The 16504-nt window shown below is 42.2% G+C and overlaps 2 protein-coding genes across 3 annotated transcripts in view; one reads left to right on the top strand and one right to left on the bottom strand.

The window, feature by feature from the left end:
- Nucleotides 1-16504, top strand: part of BRF1 (BRF1 general transcription factor IIIB subunit) — a 196703-nt gene that overhangs the window by 59942 nt on the left and 120257 nt on the right. For both annotated transcript variants that reach the window (XR_014548191.1, XM_083614291.1), the window contains exon 5: nucleotides 11822-11894. Coding sequence is in view for 1 of the 2 variants with exons in the window: in XM_083614291.1 (XP_083470417.1) it covers nucleotides 11822-11894 (73 nt within the window). In the remaining variant the exon portion in view is untranslated. The remainder of the gene's footprint in view (nucleotides 1-11821; nucleotides 11895-16504) is intronic.
- BTBD6 (BTB domain containing 6) overlaps nucleotides 15146-16504 on the bottom strand; it is a 3664-nt gene continuing 2305 nt past the window's right edge. Inside the window, exon 2 of the mRNA XM_083580113.1 lies at nucleotides 15146-16502. Coding sequence (XP_083436239.1) covers nucleotides 15516-16502 — 987 coding nt within the window. The 3' untranslated portion in view covers nucleotides 15146-15515. The remainder of the gene's footprint in view (nucleotides 16503-16504) is intronic.

The raw sequence follows: 16504 nt of genomic DNA, 5'->3' as shown, positions 1-16504 counted from the left end.
CTCCAGATGTTTTGGACTACAACTCCCATCATCCCTAGCTAGCAAGACCAGTGGTCAGGGATAATGGGAATTGTAGTCCAAAAACAGCTGGAGACCCAAGTTTAGGAAGCACTGCTTTAGAGCAGTGTTTCTCAACCATGGGCCGTATGGCCCCCTGGAGGCCCCATAGACTATTCCAAAGGGGCCACAGGTGAAAATCGCATAAATGGAGGGTTCACGGCACGAGACTAGGGTGCCACAGAGGGAAGTGAGAAGTGAAGAAAACAGAAGTGACTGAGAAAAGAAATCAGAAAAGAAAAAAGAAAACAGAGAAGTGGTAGAGAATAGAAAACAAGAGTAGAGTCAACCGAGAGGTGACCATGCTTCCCAGTGGATTTGTAAACATTATAAATAAGACATGTTCTATTTACAAGCAAGACATTTAAATAGCTACCTTTCTATCCGGTAGGACAGGGGGGCCACAAGAAGGAAACAAGGCAGGAAGGGGACCATGGTTGGAAAAAGGTTGAGAACTATTGCTCTAGAGTTTCAGACTGGTGAAGACTTTGCCAGCCCTGCCTGGGACCATCTACATGCAGAGTAGATTTTCTACCAACGAGATGCGACCTTCCTTCAGGACATTTGAGTGGCACAAGATTGGGGTAGCAGGACTTGTCATTTTATGGGATGAAGCTTAATTTTTGCAAATTTCTTCAGTGATGAGACTTAAAAAATATTTTTGGGTGTGAGGAATGCAATCCGCTGTTATTTTTGTGACTGGGCAGCATTTAGCTTGTTAAGTCTACCGATGAAGCGCATAAACTGCTTTCGGAAAACAAACCAATTTTTGTTTTAATCCTTCTGAAAATGTCAGGTGATGCTAAATAAATATAAACGTAAATCAATAATATAACTGCAAGTACATGGCACACATTTTCTAATGATTTCTATGCAGTTTTACAACTTTTAGCACCCTTTGTCTTCAGAATTTGAAAGTTGGGAAATTCAGCATGCCCTATTGGGGTAGGCTTTTATGCACCATTCAAACTAGCTTTTACTTGTTACGAAATTATAGAAAATGTGAAATAGAGGGCCATGGGTCAAAATGGGGGAGAAAATATTTTAGCAGGGTTGGTTTGAAAAGAAAATGATTGATACACATGGGTTTGTTGCATATTTTCTGAATAATTAGGGTGATGGTTGAATGAGCTTTAGCCTCTGGTAGTTGGTGTACTTGCATGATAACTGTTTGGACTGAAAGTGCACACGGAGTTGTCTGTAGAAGTGCAGTAAGGATTGGCATTCTCAACGGTTATATATATATGTGTGTTGCATGTGTTTGATATGACCATCCCATATCAAAATATTCTATACACAACTCAGCTGGTAGAGGTTATTTTTGGCCTCTCCAGCTGTCTCTAGTAACTGGCATCCTCTCATCGACTGCGTGGAGCTTCAAAGAACCTTTGGGAATTGCAGTAATTTAACAAATTTTTATTCTTAAAGGGGCCAGTGCTAAAAATAGACTCCATATAGCAGTATATCAGAGGTGGTAGAGAGACATTGGGGTTTCATGGCTGCCAATGCTGATTTTTATTATATGATAGATAGTTATAGAAGGAAACATTTAGCTCTTCTGGATTGTTGAATCTCTTTGACAGGTGGATTTATTTATATTCCCGCTATTTCCCACCCTTTTCAGGTTCACTTTTGACATCTGCCTAAAGCATGGTGCCTGCTTATTAAATACTGTGTACATGCCCATTTTTGTCCTCTCTAATAATAATAATAATAATAATAATAATAATAATAATAATAATAATAATATATTATTTATACCCTGCCCATCTGGCTGAGTTTCTCCAGCCACTCTGGGTGGCTCCCAATCAAGTGTTAAAAACAATACAGCATTAAATATATTAAAAAAAATGCCTACTCTTGCCTACTCTTTCCCCTCCTACTCTTTTTCCTTTTCTTAAAAAAGTCTGTCAAAATGAGCAACAACAGAATAAAAAGTGGTGATCATGGAATCATAGGATTTTAGAGTCAGAAGGGACCCTGAGGGTCATCTAGTCCAACCCCCTCCAATGCAGGAATCTGAGCTAAAGCATCCATGGCAGATGACCGTCCAAACACTGCTTTAAAAACCCCAAGGAAGGAGAGCCCACAGCCTCTCGAGGGAGACCGTTCCCCTGCCAAATATCTCTGTCAGAAAGTTCTTCCTGATGTTTAGTCAGAATCTCCTTTTTTGTAACTTGAAGCCATTGGTTCAAGTCCTGCCCCCCAGAGCAGGAGGAAACAAGCTTGTTCCCTCTTCCCTCATGTTCATTCCCACAGTAGGGCATGTTGAATCTTTCAGCGTTCAAATTCCAAAAATGAGTGGTCCTAAAAAGTTGCAAGGTGATTTTGGAATTCAAAAGAAATTTGGGTTAGATTAATATAACATAGATTTGCTTGGTAAGTAAAATGTGTGTAAAAGTGCGCAGAAATAATTAAAAAGGATTGACAAGCACTTGCAGATATATTATTATTTTTAATTATTATTTAGCATTACTTGACATTTTCAGAAGGTAAAATTAAAACTCTTTGGTTTTCGGAAAGTGTTTTATGTGCTTCTTCATCAAAAGTAGACTTACCAAGATAACTGTTGTCCAGTTCCCCAAATAGTAGCAGATTAAAATTAATCACATCCAAAAACATATTTTTAAGACCCCTCATTAAGAAATTTGCAAAAATTAAGTTTCGCTGCCTAAAATGGCACGCCCTATTTCCACTGGGCAATTGAAGGTAGATCACTCTGTGGGTGGAGGGGGAAATCCTGCTGGATCAGGTCCTTAAGTGCCTTTGCCTGTCTCTGTCCATGATGGTTATATGCTTAAATACAGACTAGGAGGAAGTGGGTGTGAGAGGCTCAGGCTAGTTACTAACCCACATTTTATGTAGCTTACTATAGGTAAGGGTAGTTGGGTTGAAATGTCAACTACTAATTAGGATGATGTTGATGACTGCTTGATGACTTTGCTGTTCGCTTTATGACACTTGTAATAATTAGCTCGCACGTAACTCTTTAATGTCTTGTCTAAAGCTGATATTTGAAATGGTTCCTTAAATTCTTAGATTTAGGAATTTAAATTTAGAGTCTGGATTTCCCAGACTTTTGAGAATTCTGTGGCCAGAGAAAAATCTATTCACGGTACAGCTCGCTGGGTAGATTTTGTTCACAAACTGGTGGTGACTGTAGTCAGGAAGAACTTCCCTCTCTGCTCTCACCTGTGAGTTTCATGTCTGAATGGGATGACACTATCCTCGGATGAGGCACTTCTGGTGGCTACCCATGCCCCAGAGGTTCTGTGGGGCTTCTCCAAAGGATTGATCCTTTAGTATGGCAGGCCCTGCCCTGTGGAACTCCCTGCCAGTAGAAGTTCAGCAGGAACCATCCTTCTCTTCTTTCAGACGTCTTTTGAAAACTAGATTGCAAAGGTCTGTCTGAAAAATGCATTTTTTCTCCTTTCAACCAATCAGTAATTATTGGTGATTTTAATAATGGCTTTATGGGCAATTTTTATTGATTTCATTTTTATATATTGTATACAACAGGTTATAAATACAGTGCATAAGTAAATATAATGCATTCTGCTGGGTTTTATCGGGTTGATGGGGGAAGGTCACCTTAAACTCTTAATAGAGCAACCCCATCCTAAACTGTGTGAAAATGTGTTGACTGCTGAAGGAATTTTTATGTTCCTGAGGTTCGTCTTATACTCACTAAGACCAGGTCTTTTAGTGTGGTGAGACCTGCCCTTTGGAATGCACCCAAAGTGAATACCAGCCAGGTGCATACAGTATTTGTATTTAGGCACATGCTTAAAATGCCTCACCTGAGCAGTGCTCCAGCTCTGTTGGTTTATTAAGGTGATCTACTGATTTGTGATGCATCTTGTTTTAGAAATCTAATTTTCTGGTTGATGTTATGCTGCTGGCCATTTTGATATATTTTTCTTAATGTTGCCCAAATAGTGTTTTTTTTTTTTTGCCCTTGCAGGCTAGGTCCGCCCTTGTCTGTTCTCCATCGACTTTCTTTGATGGCTGTATTGCCGCTTGCCTTTCTCCTGATCTGGAGGCAAAAACTAGATGTTACATGGAGTTTTACAGGCTCAGGTTTGCAGAAATGATATAGTGAACCCCCCCCCCCCATCATGGAAGTCAGGAATTGAAGGGTAAAAAAAGGTTGCTTTGTGCAGAAACTCCACTCTAAATTGAGAGTTGAGATTTTAAAATGATAGAACTGGAGGAATTATCCAGTATTGAAGCTTTGTACTCTGAAAGTAGAGTTTTTTAACAACTCTTTTTTCACTGGGATGATTTCTCCACAAAGGTAAACCCTAGTCATTGGAGAGATTGTCTGGAGAACTGCTTGACTTGGTATAGTATGAGGAAATAATGCATAGCATGGTTAAAGAAATAATTCAAAAGAGTGAACTGATAGTCTCAGTAGATGTTGAAATTCCTCCTTTGGAAACAATCTTGATCTCTCTTGGCTGGCTGTCACCAGATAATAATTATTTCTTCCCTGAAATATTTCTTTTGTAATCTCCAGAGTGAAACGGTGGATCTTATTTTTACAGTAAGTTTTGAACAGCTGGTAACCTGATATGGAGCCCGGTTGCTTGAGTGCCTTAGCTCTCTGCTCTGCCTGGAATTGCTTTTCTTGACCTTGTTGATGATGAAGCATTTGCAACTGGGTCCCCCTACTTACCTGTTGTCTTTAATAGACTAAGTGCTACTGTGATGGGCATATCATCATTTGGGAATCAAATGAGCTTCGGATAAATGCAGCTTGATATTTGAAACTCTGGGTTGCACAGAAAGCTGGGAAAGGCTCAACCGGAGCTTGCTACCTAAAATAATATTTGAAATTTCCCAGGCTCTTTTTGAAGTGTTCTAATTGTTTTTTTTTAAGCAATCCACATGACAACCCTGGTAGGTCTGTGTTAGTCCAAACAGGGGCCCTATTTGTTATCCTCATCTGCTCCTCAGTGACTAACCTGTTTTGCTCTGATGAGGATGATGATGAGAAACTCAGCTGTCCTCTCCAGTTTGGAGTAGGAGAGTCAGTGGGGATTGTCCATTGTTCTGAGCTTTAGATCAGGCATAAGCAAACTCGGCCCTCCAGATGTTTTGGGACTACAATGCCCATCATCCCTGACCACTGATCCTGTTGTTGGTAAACGCCCTGAGGTGCTCCTGCAGCCCGCACTCCTAGCGCCTTTGGTATGCGCAGCTCTGGAAAAGGCATTTCCCTTCTTCTCCAGTGTGCCCAGCGACATATACCAGATGGCATATGCACACTAATCTTTTAGCATTACACAGCAGGAAGCGTGAGACATCGTAGAGCTATCTATGTATTTATTTACACACTATGTACAGACAAGGGACGCGGGTGGTGCTGTGGGTTAAACCACAGAGCCTAGGACTTGCCGATCAGAAGGTTGGCGGTTTGAATCTCCGCGATGGGGTGAGCTGCCGTTGTTCGGTCCCTGCTCCTGCCAACCTAGCAGTTCAAAAGCACGTCAAAGTGCAAGTAGATAAATAGGTACCGCTCCGGCGGGAAGGTAAATAGCATTTCCGTGTGTTGTTCTGGTTCGCCAGAAGCAGCTTAGTCATGCTGGCCACATGACCCGGAAGCTGTATGCTGGTTCCCTCGGCCAATAAAGCGAGATGAGCGCCGCAACCCCAGAGTCGGCCACGAGTGGACCTAATGGTCAGGGGTCCCTTTACCTTTTATGTACAGACAAAGAATTATGGTGTCCTCTCTCATCAGCTCCAAGAGAGAATAGGACGAAGTAAAAGCAAAAGTACAGTCCAACAGTACCCGCAATGGAAGAGAGAAAAGGCTGTCTTCCGTTCCCACTGTCTTCCCAGACAGGCATGTGATTTACACCAATCACATCTGCAGCATCAGATGCATAAGATGCTAACACCTGTTAGCTAGGGATGATGGGAGTTGTAGTCCCAAAACATCCTATGCCTGCTTTAGATGCTCAGTGCAGTTATGGGAAAGGTCATCACTGCTGCTGCATAGGAATATTCCCCACCTCCAGGAAGGGGGATTGCCCCTGCTCTTCCATGGAGGTGCAGTTGAGGTTGCAGAGAAGGGGAGGGCAGAATGATGGTGATCACAGATTTTGGCTTGGTTACCAAAGCCAGTCAAAATTTGCGGATCCCCAATTTCAACATTGCAGATGGAGAGACGAGGCCTAAGAGCAAAGTGGCTTGCCGAAGTGAGATTGTGCAAAGGCAGTGCCGGATGCTGCGGAGATCTGAGTATTGTAGGAAAGAAATGTATTTATCTTTGAAAAGGCAGTTTGCGGCAACCGAAAAGTGAAATGCACCTGTGCGATTTGATGGAATCCATGTAAGAAGCAAGAATTTTGAATGTGTGCAGATGATGACACTCCCCCCTCCCCCGCTAAAAAGAGAAACGGAAAAAGACCCAGAGCAGAGGATGGATGCTTGTAAAATATTTACAGCAAAGCACCGTAAATTGACACAATGCAACAACGCAGCCCCATCATTGATTCATATTGAGTACCTTGTGGTTATCCCCTCTCTCATTGTTGGTATAATGCTCCAGATTCAAGCTTATAAATACTTTATAATTCCAAAATGAAGTGTGAGCATGTGTGTGTTCTCCAGCTGAAGCATCAGTAACACTTGCTTATCAAGGGACTCTAAACCAATTTCTTCCTGCTGACTTTTTGTACTGGCATTAAACATGTATGAGGTCTATGGAAAAACCCAGTGGAGCAATGGAATAGTGAGCAGTGCATGCAGGCTTCCTATCTCAATCGATGACAAAACCAAACTCTGGGAAATTGTACTTTGAGAGTTTAGATCAGAAATTCCCAGGGGTCTCTGATATCAAGTGTTTTGTTTTTCCTTTTTGCAAAGCTAAGCTGTCTGCCTTGCTCTTGGAGTACAAATGGAAGAAGTAGGGTAGATTAGGGACAGAGACAGTTTTTCTTCGGGAATTGGGGGGGAGGGTAAAATAAAGGAATCATTGTCTGTGGTGTCTGTGTGTGGAGGGGGAATTGCTCAGTAGTACGACACCCTAGAAATTCCCAGTAAAATGGATCAGGTAGGAGGCGATAGGAAAGACCTCCCTCTGCTGAAGACTGTTGAGGACCATTGCTAGTCAGAATTCTTTTTGGACAGAAATAATCAAAAGAGAGATCTGTACCCCAATAATGACACTGTTAAACCACAATCCACCTTTGACCCTCCAGATGTTGAACCACAACTCTCAATAGCGATGGGAGTTGAAGTTCAGCAACTTCTGGAGGGCTAAAGGTTCTCCACACCTGCTCTGTATTCTTCTGACTCCAGCTTTAGACAAAACGAGGTAAACTAATATGGGTAAAATCCAGTGTTGTCTGAGCAGAAGTCTTCACCCCAACACTCTGGAGCAGATGATGGGGTTTGGGGTGCAGTGAATTGCAGTCATTTGAGTGGACGTCACAACACTCAGGAGCAGACATACCAGTTTGAGTGAGTTTACACCAAACCATAATAAAGTAATTGTAACCATGGCTTGGTATGCTATCTCAGTAAGCAAGCACTGGCTTGCTGATAACAAACTAGACTCTGAAGTCATGGATGGGATTTGAACACCATGGTTTACATGAAGTATGATTTGGTATGCTGTGTGACTTGACAAACCATAGCTATAGCTTTTACTCTGCCTCTGGGAAGCCCTTGCACTAATAGAAACTGGAGCAACTGAACAGGTAGAATACGCAACTATGGCTTACCCTAGTTTGGGAACCTCAGTCCATGATTTGTTCAAAACTATGGTTAGTGCAAACCATGTTTTGGTGTTACTACCAGCTGGACCAAGCACTTAAAAAAAAAACTTGGCAGGATAGAGGAGGAAAATGAAAAATAAATTGTAATGCTTCCTTTATCTTAGAATCATAGAATTGTAGAGTATAGCATCCAAAATTATACTAGGGTCATACTCAGTAATAAGATGTCTAACTGGCAGAATGTTACAGGTGGATCTTTCCCCATAATTTTATTTCCATACTACAAAAGGCTTACTCTGTTTAATTTATGCCAGTCACACAGCAGTTAAAGGCACAAGGCATCATTCACTTTGTCTCTGTACCTGTATTTCTTGCTTCAAGCTGCTCCTGTTGGAAGAGAGTAAATATCTTCTCAGAGAAGATACAGGAAATGCCTCACATTCCTTCTTTCTGGATGCTTAGCAAGAGTGATTAAGCGACTAAGCTTCCTTAGCAACAGAAGCGCTGACATATCTGCCAAATAAGCCTTAGAACATTGCCTCCATTAAAGAAAAGCTAAATCAGAGTCAGGGCTCCTGCTGCGGGGTACAGAGGGTTTATGTGAAGATAAACTAGATATGGGTCCGAGTTCTACCAAATGAAGTTAATTTGCCTTCAGGTGACCTGGCAATTATGGGAACTACTTTCAGGTGTAGTTCATTTTTGAACTACTTCTGTGAACTTCATCCAATTGAACTAGTTTAGTCAAGATGCAATTTGACGATAATCCCACACTTTCAAGGGTGTGGGAAGGGAGAAAGATGCAAAATGCATTGCAATGTGATATCTGAAGTGAAGCTTCTTGAATATTTTAGGGTCTTTTTTTGGGGGGGGAAGAAACACTTCCAGATGCTGGTGCCCCTAAACATTGGTAGCAATTTCAGCTTTATGCCCTGTCTAAGGCTACCAGATATTTTTCAATAAATCCGGGGACACTTTTCAATTTTGTATGGAGACTGATTTGTAAATCCGGGGACTGTCCCCGGGAAACGGGGACGCCTGGTAACCTTAGCCCTGACCCCGCTTACTTGTTTTCCCTCCCTCCTTGCAATACATTTGGCATTGATTACAAGTTTCTCTTCCTCTGCTGGATTTAATTTTTGGCAGCACAGTGAATCTGCCCCCCCCTTTCCACTTAAAAATGGTAAGGGGCAGAGGACTAGTAGGCAGAAGTGTCTATTGATTATTCTGTACATGAGGAAGTATAAGAAGGCTTAGAGCTGCAGGTCATCCTATTAAGAGGGTGGCACTGTAACTTGGAGAAAGCACTTCACTTCTCTTAGCAGTTTCCCAAAAAGCCTATAAAGCCATTTTCTTGATAGGACATCTATAGAACCTATTGCATAGTAAAAAACACATACTAAATATAAATAACTATGAAATGAGATTGATTACTGTCAGTGAAATTTAGGGCTCCTCCCCCCCCCCCAAGCATAGGTAGCTATCCACAGATTATAAAAGAAAGCTTGAAGGAGTTTTGAGATCAGCTTGTTACACCCTGATCAGCATCTGGGTTTACTCAGTGCCACTTATGCACTACCCTCTGCTGTACATTTTCTGACACCCCTTTCTGTTTTCCCATTGACTTGCTTGAAGTCTTTTTCTTCCTCCAATACCCCAAATGTGGTATCTTTCAGAACAGCAATTTGAAATCGACCATAACATCCTTCTGGACCGTCTTGAGGGGCTGGGAGCTGGGGGCACTGTCATACAGTGGTTCCGCTCCTTCCTCCTGGGCCGTGTTCAGAAAGTGGTGGTGGGGGATGAGTGTTCAGACCCCTGGGCTCTCACTTGTGGGGTGCCTCAGGGTTCTGTCCTCTCCCCCATGCTTTTCAACATTTACATGCAGCCGCTGGGAGAGATCATCAGGAGGTTTGGGCTGGGTGTTCATCAGTATGCGGATGATACCCAGCTCTACTTCTCTTTTAAATCAGAACCATTGAGGGCGGTGAAGGTCCTGTGTGAGTGTCTGGAGGCGGTTGGAGGATGGATGGCGGCTAACAGATTGAGGTTGAATCCTGACAAGACAGAAGTACTGTTTTGGGGGGACAGGAGGCGGGCGGGTGTGGAGGATTCCCTGGTCCTGAATGGGGTAACTGTGCCCCTGAAAGACCAGGTGCGCAGCCTGGGAGTCATTTTGGACTCACAGCTGTCCATGGAGGCACAGGTCAAATCTGTGTCCAGGGCAGCTGTTTACCAGCTCCATCTGGTACGTAGGCTGAGACCCTATCTGCCTGCGGACTGTCTCGCCAGAGCGGTGCATGCTCTGGTTATCTCCCGCTTGGACTACTGCAATGCACTCTACGTGGGGCTACCTTTGAAGGTGACTCGGAAACTACAACTAATCCAGAATGCGGCAGCTAGACTGGTGACTGGGAGCGGCCGCCGAGACCATATAACACCGGTCTTGAAAGACCTACATTGGCTCCCAGTACGTTTCCGAGCACAATTCAAAGTGTTGGTGCTGACCTTTAAAGCCCTAAACGGCCTCGGTCCAGTATACCTGAAGGAGTGTCTCCACCCCCATCATTCTGCCCGGACGCTGAGGTCCAGCGCCAAGGGCCTTCTGGCGGTTCCCTCATTGCGAGAAGCAAAGCTACAGGGAACCAGGCAGAGGGCCTTCTCGGTAGTGGCGCCCGCCCTGCGGAACGCCCTTCCAGCAGATGTCAAAGCGATAAACAACTACCTGACATTCAGAAGACATCTTAAGGCAGCCCTGTTCAGGGAAGTTTTTAACGTGTGATATTTTACTGTATTTTTGGTTTCTATGGAAGCCGCCCAGAGTGGCTGGGGAGGCCCAGCCAGATGGGCAGGGTATAAATAATAAATTATTATTATTATTATTATTATTATTATTGAAATCGTCTGTATCTATGTATTACAATGGATGTTCAGAAAGTGAAAAATATTGACATTTGCACACGGATTCCACCCTGGACTCCATATATGGTTCATATATGGGGACACACACACACACACACACACACACACACGTGTGTGTCCATATATGAACTACGAAGGTTGTGATTCGAGCTTAAAAAATCTGAGAATTACCAAAGTGCTTAGCAACTGGGATTGCTCAGTTGGTAGAGCATGAGACTCTTATCTAAGAGCCTTTGGTTTGAGCCCCGTGGTGGGCAGGGGGTTGGGCTAGATGCGGTGAAGCTTCCAGTTCTATTTATTAGGTTGTATCCAATCGTAGTTTTGGCCTAGTGGAAAGTGCTTACGATGGTGCAAGCCACAGAACCCACTTGTTGACAATGCTCAGCCTCTCCACTGTATCTCTCTCTGTGCTGTATCCCATGTTGTTCTTTGTGCCTGGTCTTTCTGTGCCACATCCCACGCTGGCTGGCCTTCAGACACATCTTTCTGGCAGGCGCAAGAGTCTACAGTGGGTAGAGGGAATTAGTGAAAATTGGTTGCCCTAACTCACATGAGTGGAAATGTTTCTGCTAGTGCAAAGTCACCACAGTATTATGACTCAATGTGGATATTTTTGCCCCATGGCCAGGGTCGGATTTAGGTTTGATGAGGCCCTAAGCTACTGAAGGTAATGGGGCCCTTTATATGTCCAGTTGTCCTTTGTCATCAACGAATTGTCACTGTTTTTTGTGTTGAATATATGCTGTATGATAATTTATGCACCTAATAGGTATCTAAAACCATTTGCCACTGTTGCTGTATGTAGGTTTTATTTTATTAGTATTTTATCTTATATTTTGGAAATGCACATCCAGGTTGTTTTTCCTTTAATTTTTTGGGGGCCCCCAAGAGAGTGGGGCCCTAAGCTATAGCTTGTTTAGCTTATATGTAAATCCGGCACTGCCGATGAGACTGGTAAATAATAGTCAGCACCAGAAGTTTATACTTTTATATGTTTAAAACATGTGAACACTTGTTTAAAACATATTCAGGACACACGTTTTATTTCTGTACAAGTACATTGTAACTTTTGCTGCTTAATAATCAAAGTACCCTTTCTCCCCTTCCTTACACAGGTGAATGTCTACGTGCTGGGAAAAACTTTTCTTCTGTTGGCCAGAGAGCTCTGCATAAATGCTCCAGCTATAGGTATTTTTTAATAAGAGTTGACTTTCGGTACGTGGGTATACTTGTGCCATGATTTCATGGCAGCTTCTCAAGCTAAAAAAAAATTTACATAATGCAATTTAACCTGTATGTAGAAGGCATTTTAATACTAATCCAAGGAGTCCAGAGATGAAAGCTGCCAATTAAAAGCACAGAGGTAACTTTAGAACAGAAAATCTTAAGTAGTTTATTATCAGCAGTGTGAGCACGATAAGGCTCCCTCTTCCAATTACGTCTTTCTTTTATTTATTTATTTATTTATTTATTTATTTATTTATTTTAAGTAAACGAACAGGCTCGGATTAAAAGCATGAAATTGTTGATTGAAATTCAGTAGAAATGGTGCAAGTTATCTTAGCAAATATTTAATGTGGTCACCTTTAGTGTGGGAGACTTTGCAATTAGACATTGATGTATTGCAACCAGCACTTACCCCTTCAGCCACTTGGGCTTCTTGGAAGTAGATCTACTCAGAAGCAACATCACACCCTTGTGTATAATAATAATAATAATAATATAATAATAATAATAATAATAATAATTTATTTATACCCCGCCCATCTGGCTGGGCTTCCCCAGCCACTCTGGGCAGCTTCCAAAAGAATATTAAAATACTGTGATACATCAAACATTAAAAGCTTCCCTAAACAGGACTGCCTTCAGATGTCTTCTAAAAGTCTGGTAGTTGTTGTTCTCTTTGACATCTGGTGGGAGGGCGTTCCACAGGGAGGGCGCCACTACCGAGAAGGCCCTCTGCCTGGTTCCCTGTAACTTGGCTTCTCGCAGTGAGGGAACCGCCAGAAGGTATGTGGATCTCCTCTAAGAGGGATGTGTAGGTGAATAATCGGCATCTTCTTGGTTTGAAATAATAAAGAGATTAAAATACCTTTAAAAGTGCTCTTTTACTTCAGACAGAAGTCGGTCAATATTTGGCCGGCTTTGATGTAACCCACCTTAAAAGGTCAGTGCTTCATCAACAACCTCGAGAAATCAAAGCAGATTTTGGCAGTGGTGTTAAACATAGACTCTCTGGGGGTTGTTTCCAAGCACTATTAGTGCTACGGGAGTATAAACCAGCAATTGGCATCACACTACCAGGCAGTACTAACTCCTGTAAGAATATCTATCAGCAATGTTAACAGCACTGCTGTGTGCCTGATGTTGTTAAATGAATACATATTGTGGCAAGTCAGAAGCTTGCTGATTATTGTCGTCTACAAATTAATTTCTAGTATTTTGAGGAAGCAAGACATGCCAGGGAACCCCAAAATTTACTAAATGTCAAAAACCATTTTTTCTTTTAAAAAAACTGCATTTAATTTTTACAAGCAGGTTACTCCACATTAATCAAGGCACTTGTGTAATTGTTGTCCAGAACCTGTCTGGTAATAACTCTGATATCTACTATAATAATAATAATTCTTAGAATTTTTATAGTATTTTAGAGTGTCCGGAACACTTTACATATGCTACCCCAGCCATCTTAAAATAACACCATAGGTCAGTGGTAGCCCGTTTACACTCCATAATGGATGGCAAAGGTTTGAGAGTGGCTTGGCTAATGTCATCTGGGCAGTTCATGGCAGAGGTGAGATTTTAAACGGGGGTGTCGTAGCTTGTACTCTTAGCCATAAAGCTGTGCCAGCTACTTCCGAAAGCTTGCATGTATTGCATGCTGTCCTACATGATTACTAGAATATTTAAGCTTTTGGTTTCTCAGGATACCCAAGTTATTCAGGAAATTATGCAGAGACCAGCTAACATTACAGTTGTCAAATTAACTGAAATGGGACAGTGGCGATACAAATATTCTTTTAAAGCACACCAAGCATCTTGCATTGTTGGATCTTACAAGGTTGGACAGGAATATTGCATCAGTGACATCAGTATATATTTGTGCTGAGTATTGTTTTGTAGGAGTTCATTGACATGATGCTTAAGTATCTCAAAAGCTGCTTGGCTTCTCAGTCATGGTGATCTTTGTAAAGATGCTGCCTAGGATCCAAAGAGCTACTTGGGGCGCAGTATATGCCCAAATTTGACTGTGACTTTGTGAAGTTATAGCTAGTTGCAAAAATGTGTCACAGTGGAGCTTTTGACTCCATTGGATGCAAAGAATTGGCTGTAACTTTCTTTAGATCTTGGCTCGTTTGACTTTCTTTCTTCACTCTAAACTTCTGTGTAACCTAATTAACTGAATCTTGCTTCAGATGCAAATGTTTAACCCTCACAATCAATTTGAGCTTATGTTCTGAAAACGTGTTAGTTATGGCAAACTCGCAAGATCTGTTCTAGTAAAAGGGCATCATGGCTGCCAAAACCACCAAGAACACAAGTAAACTTTGTAATTAGAGACAGATCTCCAGTTGCTTTAGCTCAGAGTTTATATAGGTGAAAACGGCGGCAATAAATATATCCCACTTTCTAGTTTAAAGTGATTGTGAAATATCATGAGAGAGAGAGGACTCATTTCTGACCCTTTTCTATAGGGTATATGATGAACTGACAGTATCCTACTGGGGGTTTATTGTGTTGTATTCCCCACCCCCACTCAATTTTTAAAAGGTATTTAAATTCTACGAATAGTAACAGTACAACCCCGTGTTTGCTTATTCAGAAGTTAATCCCTCAAAATTCAAAATAACCTATTCTCAGGAAAACACGAATAAGATTACAGTTTGCTATAATTTTTGATTTTGAAAACCAAGTGGATGTGCTTGCATTGCTTCATTTGACAGACTGAAGAAAACTTTTTTGCCTGTAAGTTATTGGCTAACCTTACAAAAAGAACGACAGGGTTGAGATACCATAGTTGTTTAGTAAGTAAACATCCATTGGTCTTGGAGCGCAATGATTTTAGCTTAATAGAACTCTTTGTAGAGATTTAAACCATTTGAGCTGCACAAATTTTTATGGCACCTTGTGCCAGCACAGTCCTGTATCAAGAGAAATTGGTACATTTATCGTATCTCTTATTTCGACGGACCCAATAGGACCATAGTTATCAGGGACTGTACATTTCAGCTAGCAGAAATGCCCAAGTGAATAAACTGCAAATGTAAGAGTTCACTGTAGTGGAAGCCTATGTGTCTTTAATACCCAGTGGAGCTTAGGTTTGTATAAATGGGTGTGGGAATGCAGCCTTGCGTTGAGCCTCTTAAGTCGTACTATATGCAAACATTAATGTGAACACAAGGGACCATGGATCCAGTAATCAGCAAAGCACACAGGTATCTAGGACAAGTAAAAATGTTTTATATTCAACAGATTCTCAAACCGCTCTACTTTAGAACATTCTGTTTGAGCCAGCTGCAGTCTGCAAGTTAGTTTATCTATATACAAAATAAACGCACGTCACGTGCAAATTTTTTAAAACATTTCCCCCTCCTGCATGTTGCAGTTCAATAATTAAGTCAAATAGCTTATGAATAAATAAAATAAGATTAAATTCAAGAGCATTCCTTCACTTAGTTTGATAGCCAGATGGTAAGTAGACAGTTAAAAGTAGCGGAACATTCCAAATCGCCCTGGAATATTTGCAGTCAGGTCAGAGTATCCCATAATATGCAGAGCAGTCCCGGAATACATTCTAAGTGAAATGCATCATGCATAGAAAATGAGTTCAGGTATCTGCCCTCCTTGCACTCCAGTGCCGTTGGTACTGTCCGAGGAGCACTGGAACTGGAACGTCACTTTTCCACACTGTACTTCGGTCATTCCCTCTTGTCCAAAGTAACTCAGCTCATTGCCATCCAGGATGGCGCTCACATTGTAAAAGGTGTCTTGCTCAACCTGCACGGGATGCTCGAACCATACTGAGAAAGTGTTACTAGATCCATCAGAGGTAAACTTCGTCAGGTTCTGGGCAAGAACAGCCCCCAGCCGCTTCAGTTCAATTTTGACGCTGTATTCCGCCTTCCCACAACTCGACCCGTACAATCCCAGTCCGGCTATAAATATCCTTTTATCAACAGCAAACTGGATGCTGTCACACCGACCTCGGTACCTCCACTGATTGCTACGGTAGGCGGAGGACTGAAATCGGTGGCACCTCTGGGGTACAAGTCCTTTCCTCTTTGTTAGCGGAAATTCTAACTTGGGCTTATTGGCAGCAGTATACCACAAGAAAATATTATGCCTTTCCTCAAGCGTTAGGATGTCGGACTGAGCAGCCCCGTTGGCAAACTCTTCCAGAGTCATGGTTGGGATCCGCACCAAGTACAAAGCTTTCCCCAATACATTCCGCTTGTTCCTTGGCGTAACCGGCAGCCCTTGCCTTTTGCATTCAGCCTCAGCCCAGTTCAGGACTGCCTCAAACACCACAACCTCCTTCGTGTTCAGGGCTTCCCGCGTCACGATGATCTCTAGCGTCTGTTGATCTATTTCGCAGAAGCCCTCCGATTTTAGTGCCATCTCAGCCTGAGCATCAATGACTTCCCAGCAGCGCTGCGTCAGCTCCGGCTCCTCAAAGAGTCTGCTCTGAGACAGCAGAACACAAGCATTCTTGGCCTCTAGACTGGTCTCCAGAAAATTGACGCAAGCTTTTGCTAATGCCGGGACAATGTATTTCTTGGCTGCGTATAGAGTAGCAA

This window comes from Podarcis filfolensis (genome assembly GCF_964270895.1).
Source record: "Podarcis filfolensis genome assembly, chromosome: 1".
Lineage (NCBI taxonomy): Eukaryota > Metazoa > Chordata > Lepidosauria > Squamata > Lacertidae > Podarcis > Podarcis filfolensis.
This window is presented reverse-complemented; position numbering and strand designations above follow the sequence as displayed.